We start from the raw sequence: 26,196 nt of genomic DNA on the forward strand, positions 1-26,196 counted from the left end.
CAGGATATGTTTTCCATAAACCCATGCTGATTTGCACTAATTACACTACTCTCCTTTAATTCTTTATTAATCTAGTCACATAGCAGCTACCCCATTAACTTGCCCAAGATCCACAACATATTGACAGACCTAGAATTATCTGGGTCATCCCATTTACCCTTTTTAAAAATTAGCGTAACATTAGCTTTTTTTCAGTCTTCTGGAACACCCCTAGTGCTCCAAATCTTATTGACAACTAACATTAATGGTCCAGTAAGCTCTTCAGCCAACTCTTGTAACACTCTTGGACACAAGTTCTCGCCCTGCTGATTTTAAAACGTCTGACTTCAGTAGCTGCTGTTTAACATGCTCCAGAGATAACAGTGGAATGGAAGGAGTGTTATCATCGCCACACGATGAGAGTTTATCGTCTGTTTTTCCACCAAATACAGAACAGAACTATATCAACACTTCTACCTTTTCAGCATTATTGATAATTCTACTATTTCCACATAGTAATGGATCAATACCATTGTCAGGATTCTTTTTGTTCCTAAGATATTTAAAAAGCTTGTCCTTGCTGTCCTCAGCTCTCGTGGCCAAGATTTCGCCTTCTCTCTCGGCTTCCCTTATTAGTTTTCTACAATTCCTAACTACTGATTTATATTCATTATTAACAAATTCACCATTCTTATATTTTTATTTTTACAGCTGCCTTCACTTCACTTCCTCTCTAAACCAGGTCTTTTTTTTAACCTTCTTCCTTGATTGTGGGATTGTGACTTTTGGGGCATCTAGTAAGATATTCTTAAATGATTCCCAATTATTCACATTTTTCTGATTTCATCTTTCTCTCACTTGATTTGGATAATAACTGTTTTCACCTTTGTGAAATTGGCCCCATTAAAGCACCAAGTATATATATTACTGGTCTAGATTTTATTCTGCTTACGTATTATAAACGTGATCAAGCTTTAGTTCTGAGATCAGTTCTTCTTTATCTGTTAGGTCAAGGTCTAACACAGAACTTCCCTGTGTTGGCTGCAAATTATTGAGTTAGGAAACTGTCATCTATCATGTTTAAAAATTCCAAGGATGTTTTAGTAGTGGCAGCATGAGACCTCCAGCATACATCACTCAAATTAAAGGCCCCCCCCCCATGATCATGCAGTATTTTTTCCCTACATGTTGTAGGTAGGCACACAAGAAGGCAGTCCTACGGTGCCTTAGTGTGATTTTGTGGTCTGTAGCAGACAACAGCTAGTACCCCATCTGTCCTTTATCTGTTAGGACATTGATCCATATGCATTCAAGATCATTTTCTTCCAAGTTATTAGGGACTCGGAAACAGGTAATGCAATTTTTGACAGTGCCACTCCCCATTCCCTTTTGCTCACACAGTCCTTCCAAAATAGGTTATAACCATTTAACATTCCAGTTGTGCGAGTCATCCCAGCAGGTTACAGTAATACAAACTAGATCAAATTTAGGCTTATAAATGAACATCTCTAATTCCTCATGTTTACCCAGGCTCCTAACATTGGTGCACAGGCAATTAAAGAATTTCTTTCCTTTGTGTCCTTTGGTTCCTTGATTAATTTTCTTCTAAATATCTCCATTTTATACTGAGTGCTCATATCACCCCTCTTTTTACCCTCCCCTTTTGCTATTAGTTTACCCCCTTTCTGACTATTCTAGCCAGCCTGTCCTCCAGGCAATCGGTCCCCCTTCTACTGAGGTGGAAGCCATCCAAACTATACAACTCCTCTCCCATAGAAGATGGACCCATGTTCTACAAAACCAAAGCCCTCCATCCTACATCACTTACCTAGCCAGTGATTCTCTTCCAGAATCTTCTGCCTTCTGTCTTCCTTTGCTTGAGGGACAGCAAGGATCACAGAGAAGATGGCTTGGACGTTTTTCTTCTTCGGCACATATCTACTACCTGTGAGATATCCCGCGACACAATGTCATTTGTGCCAATATGAACCATCACCACTGGATCCTTGCCCATCATCTTTAAAAGCCCATCCAATCTTAGAGTGATGTCTCGTACCATCCTGTTGTCCAACTGTCCTGTGCAGAAATTTCTTCTGCTTCTTCTGAGTATTGAATCTCCAACAAGGACCGTCTCTCTATTTTGGACAGTTTGATAACTCTTTGTGAGTCAGTTTGATTTTCTTAAAAGTTGGGCCAAGCTGCTACTTGTATGTATGTTCCAGACTGCGTTCTGTTTCCATGTCAGTGCTGTCCAACTATAACAGCAGGATGGGTGGGGTTAGCATGAGGGGGGTGGGGCTGGGCAGGCTTTGGCAGCTAGGCAAGAAGCTTCTCTGGTCCTTTAATATTGCACTTCAACCTCCCTTCTTTAAGGTGGGAGGAGGAGGGAATGGCTGTCTGTGCCAGAGCAAGAGGACTTTGCTGCTTTCTGGGAACTCTCCTACTTGGGGGAGAGAGGCTGCAGGAAACCCTGCCCCAATCTGACCATATGGGAGAGACCTGAGTCTCCAGAGAACCAGAACAGATCTCCAGAATAGGCACTCAATCAGTTAGGAGGTACAGGAGACTGCATCTGGCTTTCCCCTTCTTAGTCTCCTCCACGCTGCACTCTGTGTGGTTGAGCAGGGAGGTAGAGGAAGAGTCCCAGTAATTGTGAGGAGAAAAGGAATCCCCATGCCAATAAAGACAGAGAGCAGAAACCTGGAAGTTTGAAGCCAATTGAAAAGAAATTCTATATATTTGCTCTGTAACAAGGTGGAGTTGATCTGCCTCCCTCTTGCCTAGAGCAGAGACATTTGGCTGCCTAAAACAAATATGTCTGATGTCATGGATCTGTGGACTTCACTATAAATAATAAGTACAATGCAAGTTCCCAGTCTCATGGAAATACTTAGTACAATTTCAGTCAACACTTTAAAAGGTGGAAAAACTTTTCAGCTTAGAAGACCCTTTGACCTCAACCAAAATTCATGGAAGCCATTAGAATTCAAGGGCATTAGTTTTTGAACTTTAAGTTCTTATGTTGAAAAAAACTGCATTAAGACATTTCTGGGTTCCCAACTGTCTCTCTACCCCTATCAATTTATGTTATCTACTAAGGCTTTTAAAAACTACTTGGGGTCCAGAATCTTAGCGATCCAATTTATGCCAGCCAAGTATCTAGTCCCTTGATAGTTAGAGGGCAAACTTTAGCCCACTGTAATAACGTCAACAGATTTCTACCGACTTGTTCTAAGTGTTGAGGCATGGGACATAATAATAGCAAAAGATCATAAGACATAACAGTAAATACATAAAAAAGAGAAAAAAAAAGTAAGACTTTTGAGTATACTTTGAATAGTACTAAAGAATTAGCAGTATGGATGTTTGGAAGACGAGAACAACAGAGTGGAACATGAGTAAGGGTCCAATATTAAATGCAAACAGCAGAAAAAAAGGCACCAAAGATAACCAAGACAGTTAATATAATATGTGAATAACAATATAAACAAAAATCAAATATACAAGTACAATGATAAATCAGAGGGAAGGACCTTAATGTCAGATGACATTTTGAACTTGACACATATCGAGGGTAGAGGCTTACTAGCTGCAGATATCTAAAATACATGAGAAACTGGGACTGAAAATTTATTTAAAAATTGACAAACAAAAATTTAAATCAGGCAAGTTGCACAGATCTATGTAGACTATTACTTAGAACAGGCTTGAAAGCTTGTCTCTCTCACCAACAGAAGTTGGTCCAACAAAAGATATTATCCCACCACCTTGTCTCACTTAGAACAGTAGACCAGTAAGGCAACCACTGCAATAATATAGCCACAGGTATGTCTACACTGGAGCTGGAAGTATAATTTCCAGCTCAGGTTGATATAACTGTATAAGCATTGATTGAGCTAGCGTGTAAAAACAGCAGCATAGCTGTGGCTCAACGGGCAGTGGGATGGATTAGCTGCCCCAAATACATACCTAGGATTGAAGACAGGATTGTAGTTAAGGCAACTAGCCCATCCTACCAACCATGGAGCTACAGCTACACGGCTATTTTTAGCATGCTAGCTCAATCAAAGCAAGCATGGGTATGTCGATCTAAAATTACAACTCCAGCTCCCATGTACACATACCCTATGAGAGAATCAAGGCATATACCAGTTTTTAAATGTGATATTTGTCAAATAATTATGGATTACATTGTTACGTACCCAGAAAATCCCTATGCATCAACATCATGTCCACCCATAAGACCCTATATACCCCTAGAACTTTTGATATAACATTTGTCTTGCAAAGTAATCTTCCCTGCCTTCTTCCCTCAGTGCAAATTTGGGATAGAGGGGGGAAAAAAAAGTTAGGAAGATTTAATTAATCTCTCCCTCTTTCCTTCAGCAGAAATAGATTTCCAAGTAGCAGAATCCTGCCTTTGGTTCCGCAAAGTAGTGTGTTTCCCCCTGTGATGGAATATGCAAACCCCACACTGAGCAACAAGGGGTTAAGGAGCTGCTCTGGGCTCAGCCAGCCCTGCCCTGCCATACATGCAAGAGATGCACAGACTGGAGGAGGAGTTAAAAGGGAGCAGGACAGCTCACTTGGGCGTAGACCAGGGAATGTTTTAGAAAAGCAACTTGCAGCTCCTGAGAAAAGAGCTGAGGGAAAGCAGGATCCCTCCCTGAGGACCTGCTTCAGGTACACTGTGAGAGGGAAGCATTCCTCCCCCTCTCTCATGTGTACTCAGTTTATTTGTGCTAATTCTCCTTGTCCTGTTTATGAGCTACCCCTGAAGCGGAGAGACCTGGAACTAAACTGAGTGGCGGGCCAAGGAGCCAGCCACTGCTCTAAGGAAAGAGTTAACACACCATGCCTGACCACGAAGAGGTGCCATGTGGTGAGCTGACCCCATTCATGCCTTCCTGTTCAGTCTGCAAACTGTGGACAACAGAGGGATGGTAGGAAGTGGTTCAGAGAGAGCAGCCTGGAGGCACTCTTGGGTGTTGGACCCTTTTGTTACCCTCAAAGGGCCATGGGCCAGAGCCTGGGGCAGTGGGAGGGCCCAGGCTCCCCTACCAAAACCCCCTCTGCAAGTAGAACTACCTAAGCCCTGATCACTAGGTGACGCTCCCCACAAGTGAAGATCAGCACACACCCCCAGCAGCACTACATGTTGTAAATGAATATCTTCTATTTTAAACTACCCCTGGAAACCTTCTACTCTGCTGGAGTGCTGCTGAGATCATGCTGCTTAGGTACTGCAGAGGAATCTTCTACAAAAACAAGAGGCCAGGGAAAACCATTGATTCTTGCAATTCCATCTCCAATGTAAAGAATTAAAATGGAGGATCTCAACTATTAAATGGGAGAGGAGATTATGATTTTTCTTCCTCTGAGGCTATCCACTAAGACTTTCCCAATAATGCGCCTACCAGCTATTTCCCACCTATTCTTCCCAGAGACCCACTATTTCAGTATTCTAGACATGACCACAACATAATTTCTAATCCTACAAGACATACTTTATACCTCCTCCCCAAAAGACATGCCAACTAATAACTACTTTATACTATCCAAAAAACAGTTAAACCAACTAAAAGAAACCAAACACTTATTCCCTTCAATACTTGTCCCCAGGCCCATGCCATCTCACAAAAAAATTCTGACTAAACCAATATGTACCGCAGATGTGAATGAACGAGAAATAGTCAAAGTAGCCTCAACATCCCCACTCCACTAACACTTTATTCTACAGCCAATAGACTCCTTGTTCCTCTACCTCAGCATTCCCACATCTCCATCCCCTCAAAAGACTGGTCCTTTACTAGCGCCCATTAATATATATATGTAATAATCAGAGCCCCATATATTCCACAATTCTGTCACTGCAGAATGTGCTTCAAAACGGAGCTCCATAATCTCAGGTTTGATAAGGGAAAAAAATGTTTCTAGTCCTTGTAACCAAGGAAATCATATTGGAAACTATGAATAACTGTAAACTGATGTAGAGAAGTTTGCTTGAGTCTGCAGACAGCCAGAAACAATAGCTCAGAGGAGTGAACTGCTTAATTCATCTTGATCAGGATCTTTTGGACCACAGAATTAAGCATTCTTGCCATGTAATTTGCAATTCTGCTGCAGCCAACTACCCCACATTTTATTTTGTCTCTCAGTATTGGCAATCCAATGTGTTCAAAAATCATCGGGTAGGACCCCCCCCCCCCAAAGTCATATCATTGTCTTAAAATTCAGAAGATTTAACTTTCAACCTATTGACCCACCCACCCACCCACTCTCTCCAAGTTTTTTATTTGCCTTCTGGTTTTTGAGCCATTAGTGTATGCTCAGGTCAGATTTCTGAGCTTTTCTCCACAACAAGAGCTAGAAACCTTGTTTCTTAAAAGAAAACGCTGAGATTCTCATCTAAACACTTGACTCCAGAAGCTCACGCTTTAAGAAAAACTTCATGAAAGTTGGCAGAACTGGTCTCTCTAGCCTACTGGGATAGCCTCTTGCTCTTCTGTTTTCCTAGTAAGGCAGAGTTAATTGGATTAGTATATGCTCCCACAGCAGAGGGTCAAGAGTGAGAGCTGCAGTAGTACATCTTGTAGCCAGCAAACAGGGGAGCCAGAAATGTAAACTGGCAAAATGAACTGCCTGGAGAACAGTGCAGCAGCCAAGGCCTGGAAAACCTGGAAGATAAGATGAGGAAGCTGACTACAAGCTCCCTAGCACACAGAAAAGAAAAGAAGGGTCTGAACCAGACTGCTTGGACAACATAATGAAAGCCCAGGCTTCGGAAGTGGAGCCAGTCCACCCAGAGAGCACAGCAAAAAAATACCATCCTCAAAAACAACCCCAATGAATTTTATGTTAATGAATATTTTCAAGACCGAGCCATAGATTTTGAGTGAGGATAGTAGAATGAGAATGAATAGTATTTCATGTTTATAGACTAAATTAATGTTTTCACAAAATTTAATTCTGTTGTGTATATTGTATCCTGACAATGCTTCCAAGAAGATGTCATGCACCCCACCTCAAGTTACTCGTCAGATTCATTTTAGACACCAGCACACCTACATAACCATCCAGAAATACCCATGTGTGCTGATACATAGCAGGAGGGAAAGAAAGCTCAAACTCACCTCACCTAAAGTAGGAAAATGGGGGAGGGGCGGGGGGGGGAATAACTCTGATAGGCAAAAAGTCTAGAGGAAGATGAAAGAAAGAAGTTTCATTTATTTTAGCATTAAAATGCTTTAAGATATTTCAGAATTTTAGTAGGATGATACTGTGACTGTGCCCCCTATAAGGCTTTATGGAAATATGCTTATGAATATATATGACATAACTGGAATATGTTCTATGCTACATATGCCATGTAACATATCTATGTAGCGGTTATGATTTACTGAATCTATTAATCCTATTTGTATGCATGTATCATTTTGTATTTGAAGTTATGAATATTGGCCGTGTACTGGCTTGATTTCTAAATAACCTTAGTAGAGCATTTGAGTCACGCATGGACATGTGACTTGCCCAGGTGACTCCAGAACTCCATCTTGGAGCTGGACTTTGCATAGGAGAGAGGAGCGGGTCTCCGCCCACAAGAGAAAGTCTATTGAAGCCCATGGGAAACCCCCTTCATTTTGTCTTCAGCTGGCTAAGGAGATAGCCTCTCCACCCCCAAGGATTCCTGAAAAAAACTGCAACAAAGGACAGTAACTACAGGGGGTGTGAGTGATTGCTGAACCCAGACTAAAAGGAGATTAGTCTGTAAAAGGAAGTTTACTGGAACTGGAGAGGTTTTGTTTGTATTCAGTTTTATTAGACATAGACTTGCAGGTTTTATTTTATTTTGCTTGGTAATTCACTTTGTTCTGTTACTACTTGGAACCACTTAAATCCTACTTTCTGTATTTAATAAAATCACTTTTTACTTATTAATTAACCCAGAGTATGTATTAACACTTGGAGGGGCAAACAGCTGTGCATATCTCTCTATCAGTTATAGAGGGCGAACAATTTATGAGTTTACCCTGTATAACATTTAAACAGGGTAAAACAGATTTCTTTTGGGTTTGGACCGCATTGGGAGTTGGGCATCTGAGTGTTAAAGACGAGAACACTTCTGTAAGCTGCTTTCAGTTAAGCCTACAGCTGTTAGGGGATGTGGTTCAGACCCGGGTCTGGGTTTGCGGCAGGCTAGTGGGTCTGGCTCAAACCAGGCAGGGTGCTGGAGTCCTAAGCTGGCAGGGCAGGAAAGCAGGAGCAGAAGTAGTCTTGGCACATCAGGTGGAAGCTCCCAGGGGGTTTCTGTGATCCAACCCGTCACAGATACCTTCTCCCACCTAACATTTGGAATTAAAAACCTTCTAGTCCTACTGCTTTCTTTAGCACTACTCTCATTTCACTTGGAGTTAGGAGCCAGATATTGATCTATCAATCAATCAATAAAAAAATGGAGCTTCTATGCCAGGCCACAGAAAGTCTACCTGAACAGAAATGTATTAAATTAAATTAAACAGTGAGGTTGGATGCTTTATCTGCTTCACCTACAAAACCTTAAGTACACTGCTGTACTAACTTAATCCTGAAAGGAGGCAGACAGTCAATTTATAACTTTATACCAACCAGAAAAACTATATTCTGTAACCATATAGAAAGTTAATTGATGAGTAACTTTTTTCAATTTGCTGACGGTAATACCCAACTAAATTTCTCTAACACTAATTACCACTACTTTTTCATGACATATAACTAAGAACATGTAAAATACAACTAACTTTATTTTAAGGGTGCCAGCATCCCACAGCCAAAAACATATTGTTCCATCTGCTCCAGTTGAAGACAGATATCTCTTTGATCCACTGCACAATGGAGAAAACTGGAGGAAAAACAAACAAAAACCCCCACAGGTTAAAAAAAAATATTTGTTCAACTGCTGTCCCATTCTCACAAACAGAAACAAATGACCCTAATTATTCAGTCTTTATTGCAAACTCAAGTAGTACCCAACACTACCAAAGGAAAAGTCACATAGCAGGGGGGAAAAATCACATGGTAACACCACCAACTGGTAAAATATTGCGAAGTTTGTCAGAAGGATTATCTTCCCCCACAAAAACAATCCTCATGGATGAATCCCCTAGGCCTACAAGTCTACACGCAAACCCAAACATAAAAAAAAGTTACTTACCTGTACAGTAACTAGAGTTCAAGATGTTTTGTCCTATATGTATTCCATTCTAGGTGGGCATGCACCAGAGATTTCTGCTAGCAGTGTCCGTTTGGTAGTGCATGCATCCTATCCTCCCACCCATACTCAGTGTGTGACCAATTGCCACTTGAGCACCTTTTCTACCACAGATCCCAAAGAGTACAGGAAGAGTCCAAAGCAGATAGGAAGAAAGGCCGATCATGGAATACACACATCTCAAAGAACAATGAGCTATCTACATGTGGGTGGAAGGCACTAATAGCATTCAGATGTACCCAAGACAGGTGTGTGAGTTCCCCCAAGGTCTTTGGCGAAAGGATATAGTCCAAAATACAAAGTGTTTAGGACTCCAGAAGCACAAGTTCAGACTAAGCCACAAATCTCTACCACTTTTTGTATTATGCTCTTTTCTTGCAGAATCTTTTCTACTGTTGATCAGAATAGTTTGCTCCTCTGAAGAACATTTCTTTTCTAGTTCTGACATCCATCCAAAAACCATGTGGTTAGGTTGAGATGGATCAGGATTATTAACGATTCCCATGTTCTGAGTCAAGAAGTCCAACAGCAGAAATAATTGAATCAGAGGATAAGTGGAGAAGCAAAGTAGTGCTGGGAACCAATACTGTATGAGCCACGTAGGAACTACTAAGATAATTACTGCCTTGTCCTTTTTGATTTTCCTTAATGCCCTCAGAAGTAGAAGAATTGGCGGATAAGCATACATTAGCATCTGTGACCGCGAAATTAAAAACATATCAACCAGAGAGTTTGGATTCTGACCCCCTCCGGAACAAAAACTTTTGACATTTCTTGTTCCTGTCTGTTGCAAACAAATCGACTGCCGGTCATCCCCACTGGTGGAAAATGAACTGAACAACAGACTTCTGAATCTCCCATTCATGCGCTGTGGAAAAGTATTTGCTGAGGTTATCTGTTAATGTGCTCTTCAGACCTGGCCAGTTATATATATATTGATATATATCAATATCCTGGCGCTCAAAGGAATTGCCTATGAGCACAGAAGAGATGACTGTGCTCTCTGCTTGTTTATGTAAAATATTGTAATCATGTTGGTCATAATCTGACTAGGCTGACCTTGAAACCTTGGCAAGAAGTGTATGCATATGCTGTAAACTTTTCTGAGCTCCAGGATATTGATATATGTAACAGTGACCCTTCTAGACTCCATTTGCATCTGTTGCTATCGTTCTTGTCGGAAGGGGTAGAACAAAGGAAACTTCCATACAAACTGCATTCAGGTTTTCACAAATTGAAAGGGAAGAGAATCTTTTGTGGAACTGATACAATCATGTCCAGACTGTGTTTGCTCAGGGCATACACTGTCCTCAACCAAGCTTACATGCAAAGTAAATGTAGTATGGCATGCAGTGTCATGGAAGCGCTAGAGGCCTTGTGACCCATTAGACTGAGACAAGATCTTACTGTAATTTGCAGAGTCACTTGAAGTTGGATGATGAGGCTGGATATAGTCTGGAATCAGTTGTGAGGTAAATACTCTTTTGCTGTCCTAGAATACAGTATCAGGCCAATAAATTCTATACATTCTGTTGGTGTTAAAACTGACTTTTCTTCTTTTACTCTCAAATCGAGAGTCTGGAAAAGCTGGGGAACCACTCACATAGAGTTTTGAACTTCTTGATAGGACTTTAGCTTGAGAAGCTACTAGCCCAGTTATAAAAAGACTATAGTGCCCTGTTATCTTAGGAAAGCAGCCACCGTTTGGTAAATACCCCTGGTGCCAGTGTCAGGCCAAAGGGTAAGAACCCTAAATAGGTAGTGATTTGGACCAATCACAAATCTCTTGTGTACGAGATAATATATTTATGTGGAAATAAGCATCCTGGAGGCCAACAGCTGTAAATCCATCTCCCAGATCTAATAACAGTATTATGGTAGCAAAGGTAACCACGCTTAAATTTCAAATGGTGAATGCAGGTGCTCAGCATTCTAAGGTCCAGGATTGGCTTCCAACTTCCCATCTTCTTGGGTAGAAGAAAATATTTTAAGTAAAAATTCTTCACTTTGGAACAGTTTCTATTGCTCCGAAAGGGAAGAGAGAATCCTCCTTCTGGACAAGAAGTCTCCTTTGAGAGGGGTTCCTGAAAAGGAATACAGAAGGTGGGTGGAGAACAGGAAAAGCATGGAATTGAATTGGAAGAACAATTGTAATAATTTTTAACATCCCTTGTCTATTACAGCATTCTTTGCTCTCCCATACTGGAAAAAGGAAAGTTTCCAATTGGAATCTGGGAAGGAGGAGCAGCAGCCAGATCTACAGAAATGATTATTTTGCAGCTCTCCACAATCCCATCAAAAGGGATGTTTGCTGGTCAGCACGGACTGCAAAGAGAAAGCAGACAGATTTCTCTTTTGTAGTTTCTGACTTTTCCTTGGAGGCTCTGGTGGCCTCAGCTAGTAAAAGGAGGACGGAGTTGTCCTCTGTCTAGGGTAAGATTGAAGTTTACCATATTTCCTTTTTATTATTAGAGTATAAATGCCTAAAGAACATAAAGCAGCATGGGAAACCTTAAAAGGGTGGAGGGACCCATCTGTTCTCTCATTGAAAAGATCAGGGTGCCCTAACGGAAGGTCATTCACTATGGCTTGGACTTCTTTCAGAATACTCAAAGACTTAAGCCACAAAGACCAACACATCATATAGAAGTTACCAAAGAGCATGAAGTGGTGTCTGCCACATATAAGGAAGCCTGTAATGAAGGTCTTGCTATTAACTGACATGGCTCCCTGTATTCCTTTGGCAACTTGTGAACAAAATTTGTGAATTTATTATAGTTGAGAAAATCATACTTTGCCATGAGAACTTGGTAATTAGAAATTTGAAACTGCAGACTTACAGCAGAATAGTTTTTGTCCAACAAGGTCTAAAGGCTTTACGTTCTTACTAAATGGGGCTCTCTTAGAATGGTGCTGTTTATTTCTCTCATTAGCTGCAGCTACCACAAGACAGCATAGCACTGGGTGGAAGTACAAGTATTCAGCTTCTTTTGCAAGAAAATAATATTTCTTCTCAGTCTTTTTAGAAGAAGGAGAAATAATAGCAGGAGTATGCCATACAGTCTTTGTAGGCTCCAAGGGAGCATCATTAATCAGAAGCATGATTTGCCCCAGCATAGTAGTATGAAGGATGTCTAATAGTTTATGAAGAGCCTCTCAGGACTTCCTCTAACAGGATATGGAACAAATTCACTATCCTCTTCATGAGCTCTTAAAAGCTCAAAGTAGTCAGGACATAACAGTCAGGCTGGCATCACTGCCTCATCCACAGAAGACAAGGAAAGGACTACAGAAGCTGAGCTGTCTTCCTCTCTGAGCTGGTCTTTCCCTTCAGAGAGCTCCTCCTGATGTTGGGTATGCACAGAAGATCCACCCATGAGGCTTAACAGACTTCTGCTTCTTTCTCTTCATCACTCTCTTTGAGAGGATACCTTGAAAGGCTTGGGTCCCCAATATGGCCACCGAACGGCACTGTACCAGTAAAAAAATGAAAGGGCCTCAGAGAGATGGATACCAGCTCATATGAGGAGCCTGATAATCCCTGAATCTGGAATGACGGGATATCTTAGACCACCTTTCTGAGCCAAAATTTGAGGCTGGGACTGGACCACAGGGGATGGATCAAATGGAATTACCCTCTTCTGTTCATCTGGCACTGGCCACTGTCGGAAGACAGGATACTGGGCTAGACGGACCATTGGTCTGACCCAGTATAGCTGTTCTTATGGTCTTATGAACAGGTTCTAGGGAAATATGTAAGTGAATCATTTACTCTGTTCTGGGAGTCAGACAATGAATATGATACATCTGACTCCAGAGGAGGAACAGTGGGAATGGGACTGAAATGAAGCTGTTCCTCCCTTAAAGTTAGTAGCAGGGAGGAGACTGGTCCTGAGGAAGTAACTGAGTCTTGTACTGGAGATAAATGTAAGCCTCCTGACAGCAATGGGGATTTGGGCTCAGACATTTGCAGGTCCCCCAGTACCATGCATTGAATCAGTACTGTGAAGCTGGATCATTCTCGTTACCGTTGATAAAGCACTCAGTACTGATCTGCTTTCTACAATGCATCAATTGGTACCAATGGTGTGGCAGCTGGTGCCGATGGTGGGTACTGTAATAAGAGACTTAGTACTGGGCATGATCATAGGATTCTATGACATCAGTGCCGCAGTGCTGGTTCCACACTCCTTCAATGCTCCATCTGTACCTGTACCAGGTTGTGGAGCCTCACTCATCTTGGAATCAAGAGGCAATTTTAACTTTAAAAAAAAAAAAGATATAAGCAGAGCTTTGTCTCGCTTCCTTGGGAGGGTGTTTAACTTTTCGCTGCTACTTTCCCCTGGATCCTCCTATCCTTCAAGGTAAGCTTAACTGCATGTGTTCTAGAGCTAACCAATGCCAAGCTGAAAGGAGCACTCTTTGGCTCTTCTGTCCATTGTACAGGGGAGTCAGGTGGGCCCAAATTTGAGGCTGACCACATTGCGGGGGATGGGGGGGAGAAGACATTTTTAGCCTCATCTCCCTGCAATTGTTTGTTCTTCTGGAAAATAACTTACAGATACTGCACTTTGGGCGAGTCTCATGTCCCCTCAAACAAAAAAGGCAGCAAGTAGAGTCATCACTGAGAGGGAAGTGCTCACTTTACAATATTTGAAGCTGGAAGATTTTAGCATAATCAATTCCCAGAATACTAAACAAAAGAAGGAGGGGTATGGATTTTATTTTGCACACACATTTAAGTTCTCTTTTAAAAATACAGTCCAAAGATACTGTGCATACAGTGCCATCTGAACTGAAAACTAATAAAAAGAGAGAGCATTACATCTCAGGCCAAGTATGCACAGATGAAACAGAAACTGCTAGCAAAAAATCTCCAATCCTGGGTGCATGTACACCTAGAGTGGATCATCAATAGGGACAAACACCCAAGGAAAGATCTTTACAAATGTAAGGAATAGAAACAGCCTTACAATAAGCTCTCTTTTATAAATGACAAGTGTTGTGAAATATTAAACAAATCATCTAATGAACTCGTTCTTTTAATGCTTGACAATCTTCTCTCTACCACACCCAATATTTATCGCCATTTGTGCATAACTTAGGTGTTGGTCCTGCAAAGACTTGCGTACCTAACTTTATATACAAATAGTCCCACTGACTTCAACAGGACTACACATGTGCATAAAGGGAAGCATGTGTTTTTGCAGAATCAGAACAGAATCTTCGGGATCAGATCTTCGGGACAAAAATCATGTCTTCAGTCTGTCAGACATTTATGACATTAAAAAGAACCTAAAGGGACCATTCAATTTTTAAAAGCTCCTTGTTCATGCTTTACAATTTAGTTACCTGTTGCACATTTCTTATTAAAACAAACTTCACAGAAAAAAACTGTTATTGCTGCAATCCACTTCCTCACTTATTGTGATATGTAAAAAGACAGAAAGATTGTTACCTGTAGTGATGTTATGGATGCACTGTGACCCTGCAAAACTGCTAAGGGTGCACATGTTCGAAGACACCAAACTCTGATCATTTTATCACAGCTCCCTGCAGCAATCATGGTGTTCTCATAGTTCACAGCCATGTCAGATATTTCAGCTGCATGTCCTCTTAAAGTTGCCAACAACCTTCCATCATCTGTTGCCCAGATTTTTACAAGGCAATCATCAGAACCCTAAAAACAAGGCAGCAATCATCACAACCATATAATTATCTCTTCTGATGTCCAAATCTATATTATTTAACTAAAACAACAAAATTAGTGACATTCATTGTAAACCACTTCTCACTACAGTCTAAATACACTGAGTAAAGCTGCAGAAGAGTGTGCAAGCAGAATACAAAGTATGCTAAGTGCCAACAGCATATACAAATTATGCATCTATAAATGTACACACAAGCCCTACAGCAAGCTGAATCTAAATTCTTTAGCAAGGTCTTTTAGTTTCTGCAGAACTCCAGGGCAACGAACTGTAGATACTGCAAACAGCCTAATTTATATTTTAAAACTGAGGTTTATATTGAATATGAAAATGAATAATGAATCAGTATAGTGTTCCTTGTATTTATTTTATGTTAAATTTAATATTTTATTTTATACCCGTATTTCTATTCTCTCCTCACATCAGCTAGTCCTTCATGCACTCCCAACTTAAGAAACGCTAGTATATATCTTCTGAATATATTTCCTCACCTTTCCGGCATGCTTTAATAAGCAGTGAAACAGATAACTTTTAAAGCATAAAAAAAAATCTTTATTAATGCCCATTAAGATGAATGGGGCAATTCACAGCACTCAGAGCTGTTCCAGGTTCTCTGCAAACTCAGGCAGGCATTTCTGTCCCAGTTACAGTCAATTCACATTTTGGCGGTTTCCTTTGAAACCATAACAGATGTTTTGGTTTTGTTTTAAATAAAATCCAAGACCCTGGGAAGAACAAGTGAAAGGTCTGTCCGTAGCTTGTCCTTTGTACCCCCTGAGAGCACAAAGATGTAGATAGGTGACTAGTGTCAGACACCTCAGTGCTTTTGAAAATCCCACTAGGTGCCTATCTGCACATTTGGGAACCTACTTTTAAAAACTGTATATGACTTGCTTAAAGTCACACAGGAAGTGTGTGACAGACCAGGGAATTGAGCCCATATTTCCAGAGTCACAGGCCCTTACCACTGGGACCATTCTTCCTCTCCATAGGGATATACACCCCAGCAAGTTAAAAACTTCACCCCAGAAAGTTAACTTATGTTTTATGAGCTCTAATTCAGAGACCATGGATGAGAGTCAGACATATGTCATCACCACTTTTTGTAAAACTGAACAGGTTCCAGTTCTAACTCAGCTAAAAAAAATCCAATTTGTTACAGCACAACTATGAGACCCAGGTTTATGTTGGCACATAGATATAATTCATTAATTAAAAGGGACTGCAGGAGAAGAGGGGATTCTGGTCCTTGAGTTCTGGTATCGTATGTTATGTGCCATGCCTACAAGTTAGATTTATAGAATGACAGCAGCCTAGAAAGAACCTACTCACTCTTCCCATCCAAATAATATTCAAAGTATAATATAATATATATGGGATGATTTTTTCTCCCTCTATTATTGTTAAAGCAGAAACTGGAATGATTTGGGTGATGTCCTAGATAGAGGAGAAGGGATGAAATATTGTAAGAAAGTTCCTTGACACTTATAAAAGGAGGATGCTACAGTAACAACAGTAGGGGGCCCTGAAGTGGTGACAAGGGAGGAAAGTTTAATATGGGCAGGGGAAAGTCTGAGAAGAATCTAGTCAAGGAACTGAGATAAAATTAAAGAAGAGAAAAAGGAGAGTGCAAAAGAGAGAGCAGTTCTGTCTACAATGAGTAAAATAACTAGAATACCCTGGTCCTCAAATTCACAACTCCTCCTTCTTGTTTGAAGGATTCCACAGCCTTCCTTTTATTGGGCCATGCTGTGATTCAAACATACTTCCCCACCCCACCAGTATCCAGATTCCAATCCCGTTCCATACAGCCTCCCTTGGTCCTTGAACTCATGCACTTCTTTCCCTTGGCTCTGGGGCCTCCCAGCCCCCCCTGGGCTGTACTGTGATTCAGACAGTCTTCCCCAGCCCACCAGTCTCCCTTCTGGTTCTCAAGCCAAAGAACCCACAACCTGACTTGATGCTCTCCTACAAATTCTCTTCTCCAGGCTGTCTGCCCTGTGACTCTTGGCGTCACCCAACTCCCACTCTCCCCCCCCCCCCCCCCCCGAACCTGGAATTGAAGCAAGAGTCTCAAAATCTTGAACTTCTTCTGATGCGGTCTGCAAATAGCTGTAAAAACTGCAAGCAAAATGTGGGTTTTATCTCCCCCTCTAGTCCACTCACAAAGGTGGACAACCTACAACTGTTAACAGTTACTATGAGCTTAGTGGCAGACATCTGTCTGTAAGTCTAAAGGTTTCAATCCTGCTGAGTGTGTTTAACTTCATCCCGCTGTAGTCAATGAGGCTGTCTGTAGGAACTGATGGCTCTTTGCAGAAGTTGAAAGACGTGTAGTAAATTAGGGGGATTGCAGGAGAAGAATGGCCACCTTGGAGAACTGGATTCCATCTCCGCCTTTACCACAGTATTCTAAGTGATGCTGGACAAGTCATTTAACCAAATTTTTTCACATTCCTCATGTTCTGGGTGCCCAAATTGAGACCCTGGGGTCTGACTTGCAGAAGTACTAAGCATTCACAGCAAAATGAAGTCAGTGATAGCTCTGCTGTCAACATATGAAGTGTTTTATAATACTAAATATTCTGAAAAAAACAGGCCCTAGATATCTCAAGTTGGGCACCAAAAATTTGGTTAGTCTCTCTGTGCCTCTAGTTCCCATCTGTGAAATGGGGATTATATCATCTTATCTGACAACAGTGTTTTGAAGATAAAATTATTACATTTGTGAAAAAGTCTGGTGGTGACCACCATTAAAATGTCAACAAGGAAATTAATAATTCTGTATTCAGAACCCAGTTTGAAGGTGGTGAAATAAATAAAACTTGGGGTCACATACTAAATTTTGAGGATAAAGAAAGACAGTCTAAAAGATTTTCAGGATACTTCAATGGAGGGAACAAATTCTTCAGATTTGGTAACACTGGTCTGATACTGGTTCTCTAACTATCATAAAAGGCAGAATTGAGCCATCTAGAATATCTGAAACAACCAATACATATACAGGCTCTGTTCTTTACAAAACTAGTTTTGCAAAGACAGTCTTTTCATATCTGTTCTTAAAATATTTATTTTCTGTTTCTTTGCAGCAAGATACTGTTGTTCTATTAAAAAGATACTAAAAAAATTGCTCCTGATACTATAAGTATAGATTATATCTAATTAGCATTGTAGTGAAATTCTAAGTAAAGCCGTGCGCGGATACAAAATGTATATCCACGGATATAAAGCGGATATCTACAGAGCTGCAGAGCTCTTGCGACAATGAGCGGGATTAGCAGGGTTGGGCCATGGCAAGCGACCGGGCCAGGAACCGCAATGGCAAAAGCAGCAGCATATCGGGCTGCGACTCGCAGCGATGTGAGAATCCTGTCTTGGAGTCTGTGAGCCGCTTGCACACATGACCAGTGACAGCTGCTACTGAACCTGGTGCCCTGCCCAGTGGGCAGGGCTGGGGGAAGCACAGCCATGCTGCAGCTACCCAGGCTGGACACTGGCTCCTAAGAGTGGTGGCCCAACATGCTGCTGCTTTCTCCACTGCACTTCCTGGCCCGGTCACTGGCCATAGTCCTGCTGGTCTCGTTCATTGTCACTAGAGCGCTGCAGATATCAGCTTTCTATCCACAGATATAAATTTTGTATCACTCAGGGCTCCAATTCTAAGATGCAGTCTACTATGCATATTCTGTATATACAAATTATTATTATAAATAGAATTTGTGTACTTTAAATACAAAAATTACTATTATAATACATTCTATGTATGTCACACACACACACACACACGGAAAACAAAGACGAGAGGTTACGAGACTAAATTAAAGAAGAATGAAAGTCACAGAACACAGTTACACACGTTTAAGTGTAAAAGGCTGCATACACAAGTTTAAGACAGTCTCTGCTTGATTTTATCCTAACAAAACAAAGAGATGAAGATATTAACCTATCAAAATACACTCTAAACTATTTAAATAGGATGGAATCTGACAACCTAAAAACAAGTAGCAAAATCTGAATGAATCATTGAGAAAAGAATAAAGCAGCGCAAACAAAAAGCTATTTTTAAAAACAAACTTGCAATTATTACAGCGTTGCTTCTCCAAACTATGATCCAATGTGAAATTAGGGCAGTAAATATTTGCAATTGTACATTCCTGTTTTAGTAGTTTGATGGCATGTGATCTCTCTAAATACTGTGTACTATTTTGATCTGGAGGGCTATAACATACCATACCGTTTGCTTTTTTATGCACTGGGATTTGAATCGCAATATATTCTATTGCTTTATCCTCAGTTCAAGTTTTACTTCAGTAGTACTGAACTTCCCCACTTATGTGTCTTTCCAGCATATTTCATACCCCCATTACTGCAGTATACCATAGCTCCACAGCAAACACAAAAGTCTAAACAGGGTCAACAAAACACAGGGATGTGCATGTGATGGGGGCTCCATCTTTAAAGAAGTCTAAATATTTAACATGGAGACAAGAATATAAAAATGAATGGTAGAGAAACCATTTGGATACACACTTGTGCACACTTTATAAAATGAAACAGCAGCACTGTTCAAATACATGAACTCTAATACAACCCAATTAACAAAAGTAATTCACTGCCACAGGATACTCCGGTAAATAGCTTAGTAATATTCAGAAAAGATTAGACGTATGAAATAAATATACCATCCGCAGTTCACTACTACAGCTAGAACAAAATTAGAGTGATCAGTTTTGATGCTTCAGGAAAGAACCAGATTGTTTAGCTAATGTCAGGAAAAGATTGCCCACTCACCCCTGCCCAATAGGAAAGTACTGCACAATTCACTAGAGGTATTATAAAAAGAGAAAGAAAGGGCATTTCACTTTTCTTTGAAACACTGAGCATAGGTCACTGCCAAAGACATGAGAACATACTACTCAAACCATTTGTTTGTTCCTTTGTAGCTATCTCTTGTTAAACTTTACAAACACTGAAATCAACACTGCCTGTGTATAGAGAAATTACTTTTCAGAATATTTAACTATATGTCAGAGATGTCTCTCCCTCTCATTTACACACATAAGGTATCTCTTATCTATGTAATGTACAGTCGCTGTCAGGTACAGTTAGTGTCATGGTAGTGCTGGAAGTGATGCCTATAGCTAAGGCTGCCTAATACTTTCAATTACAGTAACTCCTCGCTAAACATTGATGTTATGTTATTGAAAAATGCTACTTTAAGTGAAACAATGTTAAGTGAATCCAATTTCCCCATAAGAATTAATGTAAAGGGGGGGATTAGGTTCCAGGGAAATTTTTTTCACTAGACGAAAGTCTATATATGTATACACACACACAAACATATATACACAGTATAAGTTTTAAACAAACAATTTAATACTGTACACAGCAATGATGATTGTGAAGCTTGGTTGAGGTGGAGGAGTTAGAGGGTGGAATATTTCCCAGGGAATTGCTTACTGCTAAATGATGAACTAGTACTTGGCTGAGCTCTCAAGGGTTAACACATTGTTGTTAATGTAGCCTCACACAATACAAGGGAACACAAATGGAGGGAGGAGACACAGCATGGCAAAGAGAGACTGTGTGTGCGTGAGAGAGAGAGAGAGAGAGACGCATTGCCCCTTTAAGTACACTGCCTTTTTAAGCAGATAAGCAAGTTGAGACAACAGCTGCTGCTAGCAAGCTCCCTCAATCCTGAGCCCTCTATTGTCCCGTCCCCACCTCCCCGCCCTGAGATATGGTAAAGCAGCAAATGGCAGTGTGGGGAGGGACAGCTGAACTGCCTGGCAACTAACAGCCTGCTGGGCGGCTGCCACATAGGGAACTTAGGGGAGCTGATAGGGGGGCTGCCGGTCCACCCTAGTTCCAAGCCTCCAGCAGCTAGCTCCGACGGGCTGCTCTTCCTGCAAGCAGTGGACAAAGCAGATGGCTGCCAAACAAGATTATAAGAGAGCACTGCACAACTTTAAACGAGCATGTTCTCTAATTGATCAGCAACGTAGCAATGAAGAAACAACGTTAACTGGGACAACGTTAAGTGAGGAGTTACTGTACAAGACCTTGTTTTCAGTTTCTTATCAACTTTGCCAAAATTAAACTGTTCAGTCTGAAATTTTCTATGCCAGGTATCTGCTTCAAGCTGAATTTTTTTTAAAAAAAATTTTCAGCAAAACCAGGTCACCAGCTTCTGGAAATGAAATTAGGGAAAAACAAGTTTTGCCCATACTGATTTTTTTTAACTGTTGTGCTGAGAAGCTCTAGTCTCTCCATGATTTGGAGCAGGGGCCTGAATTTTGGCAAGAGGTAGGGAAGAATCACCTGGCTGTCACGGGATGTGCCTTTTTCCATGCCTACGAAGAACCACCCAAATCTGGCCAAATTATAATTCTCTAAGAAACCTCAGCTTTCACAGGCTCAGTAGAGACTTGTTAGAGTTTGGCAGCAAAATTTAGCCAAAGATGCCATCTGTACTAAGCGTACTCCATCCCTGAGCTACAGGAGCTAAGCAGAACTTTTCCTGTAGTTTTTCCTTCCAGCAACCAGAGGCTGCTGTGACAGAAAAACAGTGTAAAATAACTGCAGAATACCGTATCCAAGTTGCTGAAGATACCACCCAAAAATGCAAAGAAAAGTATCATATGGAAAATTTTGCCAAGTGCTCAGACTAATGTAAAAGAAGATTAAAGTTTCTTTTGTACAAGTGTTCCAGATTTCTCATGCACGGTTGTTCAGCATATTAAAAGTTCATGGGGAAAAAAGAAGACCTAACCGTCCTCCAGCGTGACTTACAAGTTCAAAATTTCTTCTGCAGCCACCAGCTGCCTCCCGGTTAGCTGACTGAAAAGGGTATCTGATGCCCCATCGTCAGATCAACAATACTCAGTAGAATTCTAAGGAAGAGAAATGTCTCTACACTTGCATCTATCTACTATATATATGCTGGAATTGATAAGAACTTTGATTAAAACAAACTACCTGTTTTACACAAGGAAATCTACTGAGGGGCTCAGAATTTACCAGAATAATTGAAGATGTTTTTAAGAGAACATGACAGACTACGTACTAATGACACCACTGTCAGAGTGGAAGTCTGGCTGATCTAACAAACAAACAAAAAACTGGATCAACACAAGTAAAATCAAAAGATGTTTGAGGTACTATGGAGGTACTATTGAGGTACTATTTCTTCACCAACATGAGGCTGAAAAATCATAATCTTCAGTTTTGTTCCTTTTCTAGCATTAAGAATTGAAGATCTAGATTTCTACCTGAAATCTACGTTTTTAACAGATGTTCTGTCCCAGTTAACTTATTGCATCAAGATGTTGGAATGTTGTAAAAATAAAATAATGGAAGACAGGATAGCTGAATTCAGAATTCTGGAAATTTTAAAATACTTGCACTCCTATTCCAGCCATCTCAGTATTAACTGAGCAGGTCTATCCACATGAAAATTGGTTTGGTCAAACTTCATAATAGATGCTGTAAAATCAAAGGCTGCTAAAAATTATCCTACTTGATATTCCGATTTACACATCCAAAGATTGCATTAGCCCTTTTAGCCATGGAGGATATGCCTATATATGGGAGGGAAAAAAACACACACCACATGGCAGCAAGTCTGAGAGCCTGGGTCCACTGAGTCAGGCTTGAGCTCCGGGACTAAAAATAGCAGTGCAGATATTTGGGCTCGGGCTGGAGCCTGGGCTCCATGATCCTCCCCCATTCTTGGTTTTCAGAGCTCAGGCTCAAGCCTGAGCCCAAACTTCCACACTGATATTTTTAGCCCTGTAGTACGAGCTCCACAAGACCAAATCAGTTGATCCTGACTCTGAGACTCTCTGCCACAGGTCTGTTTTTGCAGTGTCGATGTACCCAGAGTCACACTTCAAGCTCACATTCAGATGATTACCCACTATGACCCCAAGGTCTCTTACAGAGTCACTGCTTACCAGAAAAGGGTCTGCCATCCTGTAAGTATGAACTGCATTCTTTCTTCCTAGCTACATTTGGCTGTATTAAAACACATTGATTGTACCCAGTATACGCAAATGATCCAGATTTCTCTAAAAGTGACCTGCCCTCTTCATTATTCACAACTTCCCCAGTCTGTGTGTCACCTGCAAACCTTATTAAAAATGATTTTATGTTTCCTCCAGGTCCCACTAACTTCAGTTGCAGTCCTCCAGGCTCAGCACTTCTGAAAATAAGGATCCAGGTCTCACACTGGACACCTAGAATGAAATACACCAAATAGTGGCCAGCTGTGAACATGTGTTTAAATGACTTGCCCAGAATTGCACAGAAAGTCTATGACAGAGGCAGGGATAGAATTCAGTTGCCTTAACCACTACCCATCCTTTCTCTTCTTGTAGTCCCCTGCCTAATTCACTTTCTGCAACAAATGAGGTAGCTGTCATACAAATAATCTAATTCCCTATACAACACCAATTCATTCCATTTTATTGTCTTTTTAATTACAAGCAAGACTCAGGAAAGAGCAACGGGAAAGGAACAACTTGATTGTATGGAACTGGGTAAAAAGTTACTTATAAACTGGGCAATTGATATTAAAATTTGTGTGACAATGAATACTGAAACAATTACCACAAAAATCGCATTTTAAGCAATTTTGCTTCCTCCTTCAGTCTCTTTCCTTCTACCTCACCACCAGTTTCTCTCTAAAAGCGTGGCATGACTTCAGACACGGTCATTAACAAGGCTTCATCATTGGATCCCATTTAGCTGTAACCAGCCTCCATCACCACTCCATGTTGTGCAGGCCTACTTATAGTCTCATGCCTAAAACATTTCAATAGCTGAAACTAGAGCTTCATTCTTCGCACATTACCACTACACTACCATGTACTTCACTAGCAGTTTTCTTTTGAAAAAAGATGAAAATTTGCTAAAGCAACACCACAAATTTTTGTAAGACACACTCTCTTCTTTCATATTGTTTAGCTTCTTACTTTTCAGCCAACTAACATTCACAAGATCTCAAAACTACAAGCCTCGTCAAACAGACATGCAACTAAATGCTTTTATTAAGAGAAATGTGGTTAAAATGACTGGTTTAAAAAAATCAGACAAACTTGCATCCTTGTCATTTTTTGCTGAGCTTTGGACTCAAATTAATAGTAAGAATCAAGGAAAATCATGCACTCATCTGTGTACAAATACAACAGCTAGCTTTCTATGAAGCAAAGTAGTGATTATCAGCAAATTTATGAAAAGTACCATTATTTGTAGTGCAGTAATGTAAAGGGATCCCAAATCACAGACCAAGGCCTTAAGCTAGTGGGCACTCTATAAACACAAGAGAGTTCCCTGCCACAAAGAGCTTATGTGCTCTATATAATTTGTTTCAGAGTAACAGCCGTGTTAGTCTGTATTTGCAAAAAGAAAAGGAGTACTTGTGGCACCTTAGAGACTAACCAATTTATTGGTCTCTAAGGTGCCACAAGTACTCCTTTTCTTTATATAATTTGTATTCACTTCCATTCTTACAGTATATGATTGATGTCAGTTATTTCATTTTCTGCCACAGTTACAGTTTGACACTGCACCCATCTTACTGTCTAAGGAGACTGCCTTATAAATTGGAATTTCTACTACGTGTTATATGACATTTTAAAAGCCATCTATAAAACCACCATCTTTTGAATAAAATACTTATTAACTGTCAATTAGCTCTACAAATACAAGTATAGGGGCTTATAAATATCCTTTACAAAGGTTCCAACTTGTGGTTCATCTGCACTGGTGTAACTGAATCACAGGAAACAACTAGCAAGTGAAGAAATTATTTCTGGGACTTGTTGCCACCAGCGCAAACTGTAGGTGTCTATTTAGCAATGTCCATTCCAGGGAGGAAGATAAACACAAAAAAGAAAAGAAATCTGAGGGAAAAAGACCCTGGAGGTTCATCACCTTCTGATTTAAACAGGAAATGCTTCGGTCAAATGATGCAGCAGAGAAAACCATTATGTTAATCTTTCAGTATCTTCTCATCTGCATACAAATTCACATTGGACCAGTCAACACAATGTCCAAGTGCCAACACCTACTAGAAGTATTAACAGCGCACTGGACAGTTTTATTCAGCTCCTATGAAGAAATAACTCACTTTGTGCAGTGACAAAAGCTCCAAAGTACAGGAGAGGAGGGTAGGTAGTGGGGCACCCATATGGACACACCTCTCAAAGAACCATCTTTACTGCACAAGGTAACAACTTCTTCTTCGAGTAGTGTCTTTCTGGGTGCTTCACTGTAGGCAACTCCTGACCAGTACTCTTTTTGGAGGGCTAGGACTTCAGAGTCTGGTCAGTCACAGATGACAGTACTGTGGAGCCAAAGATGGCATCAGAGGCAGAGTCCCCAGTGATGGCATAATGTTCTGAGAAGATGTGAACTGATGCCCACGCTACCACTCTGCAGATCTCTGAGATAGGGACATCCTTAAAGAAGGTAACAGATGAGATCAATCTTGTGGAATGTGCACAGATGGAGTCTGCAGAGGTGATGTTACGAATCTGGTAGCACTGACTAATGCAATTCAAGAGCCACTTAGAGAGTCTTTGGGCTGATATTGCTGAGCCCTTAGATCTTTACACCATGGAGAGGAACAGTCTAGGGGACTTCATAAAGGCTTTTGTCCTATTGAGGTAGAATGCTAGGGCTCTCTTAACATCTCTGGTATGTAGTATGGCCTCCCTACTGTCTTGGTGAGGCTTGGGGTAGAAGACGGGAAGGTGGATTGACTGGTTCATGTGAAAAGAGAAGGTTACTTTAGAAATGAACTTTGGGTGCAGCCTGAGTGTAACCTTATCTGGAAAGAACACTGTGTAAGGGGTTGCACCCATCAGAACTGCTATCTCCCCTATTCTTCTAGCTGAGCTAATGATCAGAAAAGCCATTTTCATTGATAGGTACGTAGCGAAGAGGTGGCCATAAGCTCAAAGAGGGGCCTGGTTAGCCCTTTCAGCACCAGGTTTAGGTCCAATGAGGGAGTAGGAAGTAGAGGCTGAGGGAAGAGGTTTGTTAGACCTTTAAGGAATTGCTTGACAGTTGGGTGCAATAGCACTGAGTACTCCTCTATGGGTTGGTGAAATGCTATAACAGCTGCTAGATGGACCCTGAGAGAACTCAGGGATAAACCCAATTTTTAAAGGTTAGGACATATTCCAGAATATTTGGAAGAGTTACTGACACTGGAGAGATTTGTTGGGACATGCACCAAATCTGAAACCCGAACCA

The 26,196-nt window shown here is 40.8% G+C and overlaps 1 protein-coding gene across 7 annotated transcripts in view; it reads right to left on the reverse strand.

The window, feature by feature from the left end:
- The window catches only part of PHIP (PHIP subunit of CUL4-Ring ligase complex), a 305,027-nt gene that overhangs the window by 192,923 nt on the left and 85,908 nt on the right, over nucleotides 1-26,196 (reverse strand). For all 7 annotated transcript variants that reach the window (XM_073336505.1, XM_073336504.1, XM_073336507.1 and 4 more), the window contains 2 exons: nucleotides 14,685-14,906; nucleotides 8,757-8,857 (listed from right to left, as the gene is read on the reverse strand). In XM_073336505.1, the coding sequence (XP_073192606.1) occupies nucleotides 8,757-8,857; nucleotides 14,685-14,906 (323 nt within the window). The remainder of the gene's footprint in view (nucleotides 1-8,756; nucleotides 8,858-14,684; nucleotides 14,907-26,196) is intronic.

Source organism: Lepidochelys kempii, chromosome 3 (assembly GCF_965140265.1).
Source record: "Lepidochelys kempii isolate rLepKem1 chromosome 3, rLepKem1.hap2, whole genome shotgun sequence".
Lineage (NCBI taxonomy): Eukaryota > Metazoa > Chordata > Testudines > Cheloniidae > Lepidochelys > Lepidochelys kempii.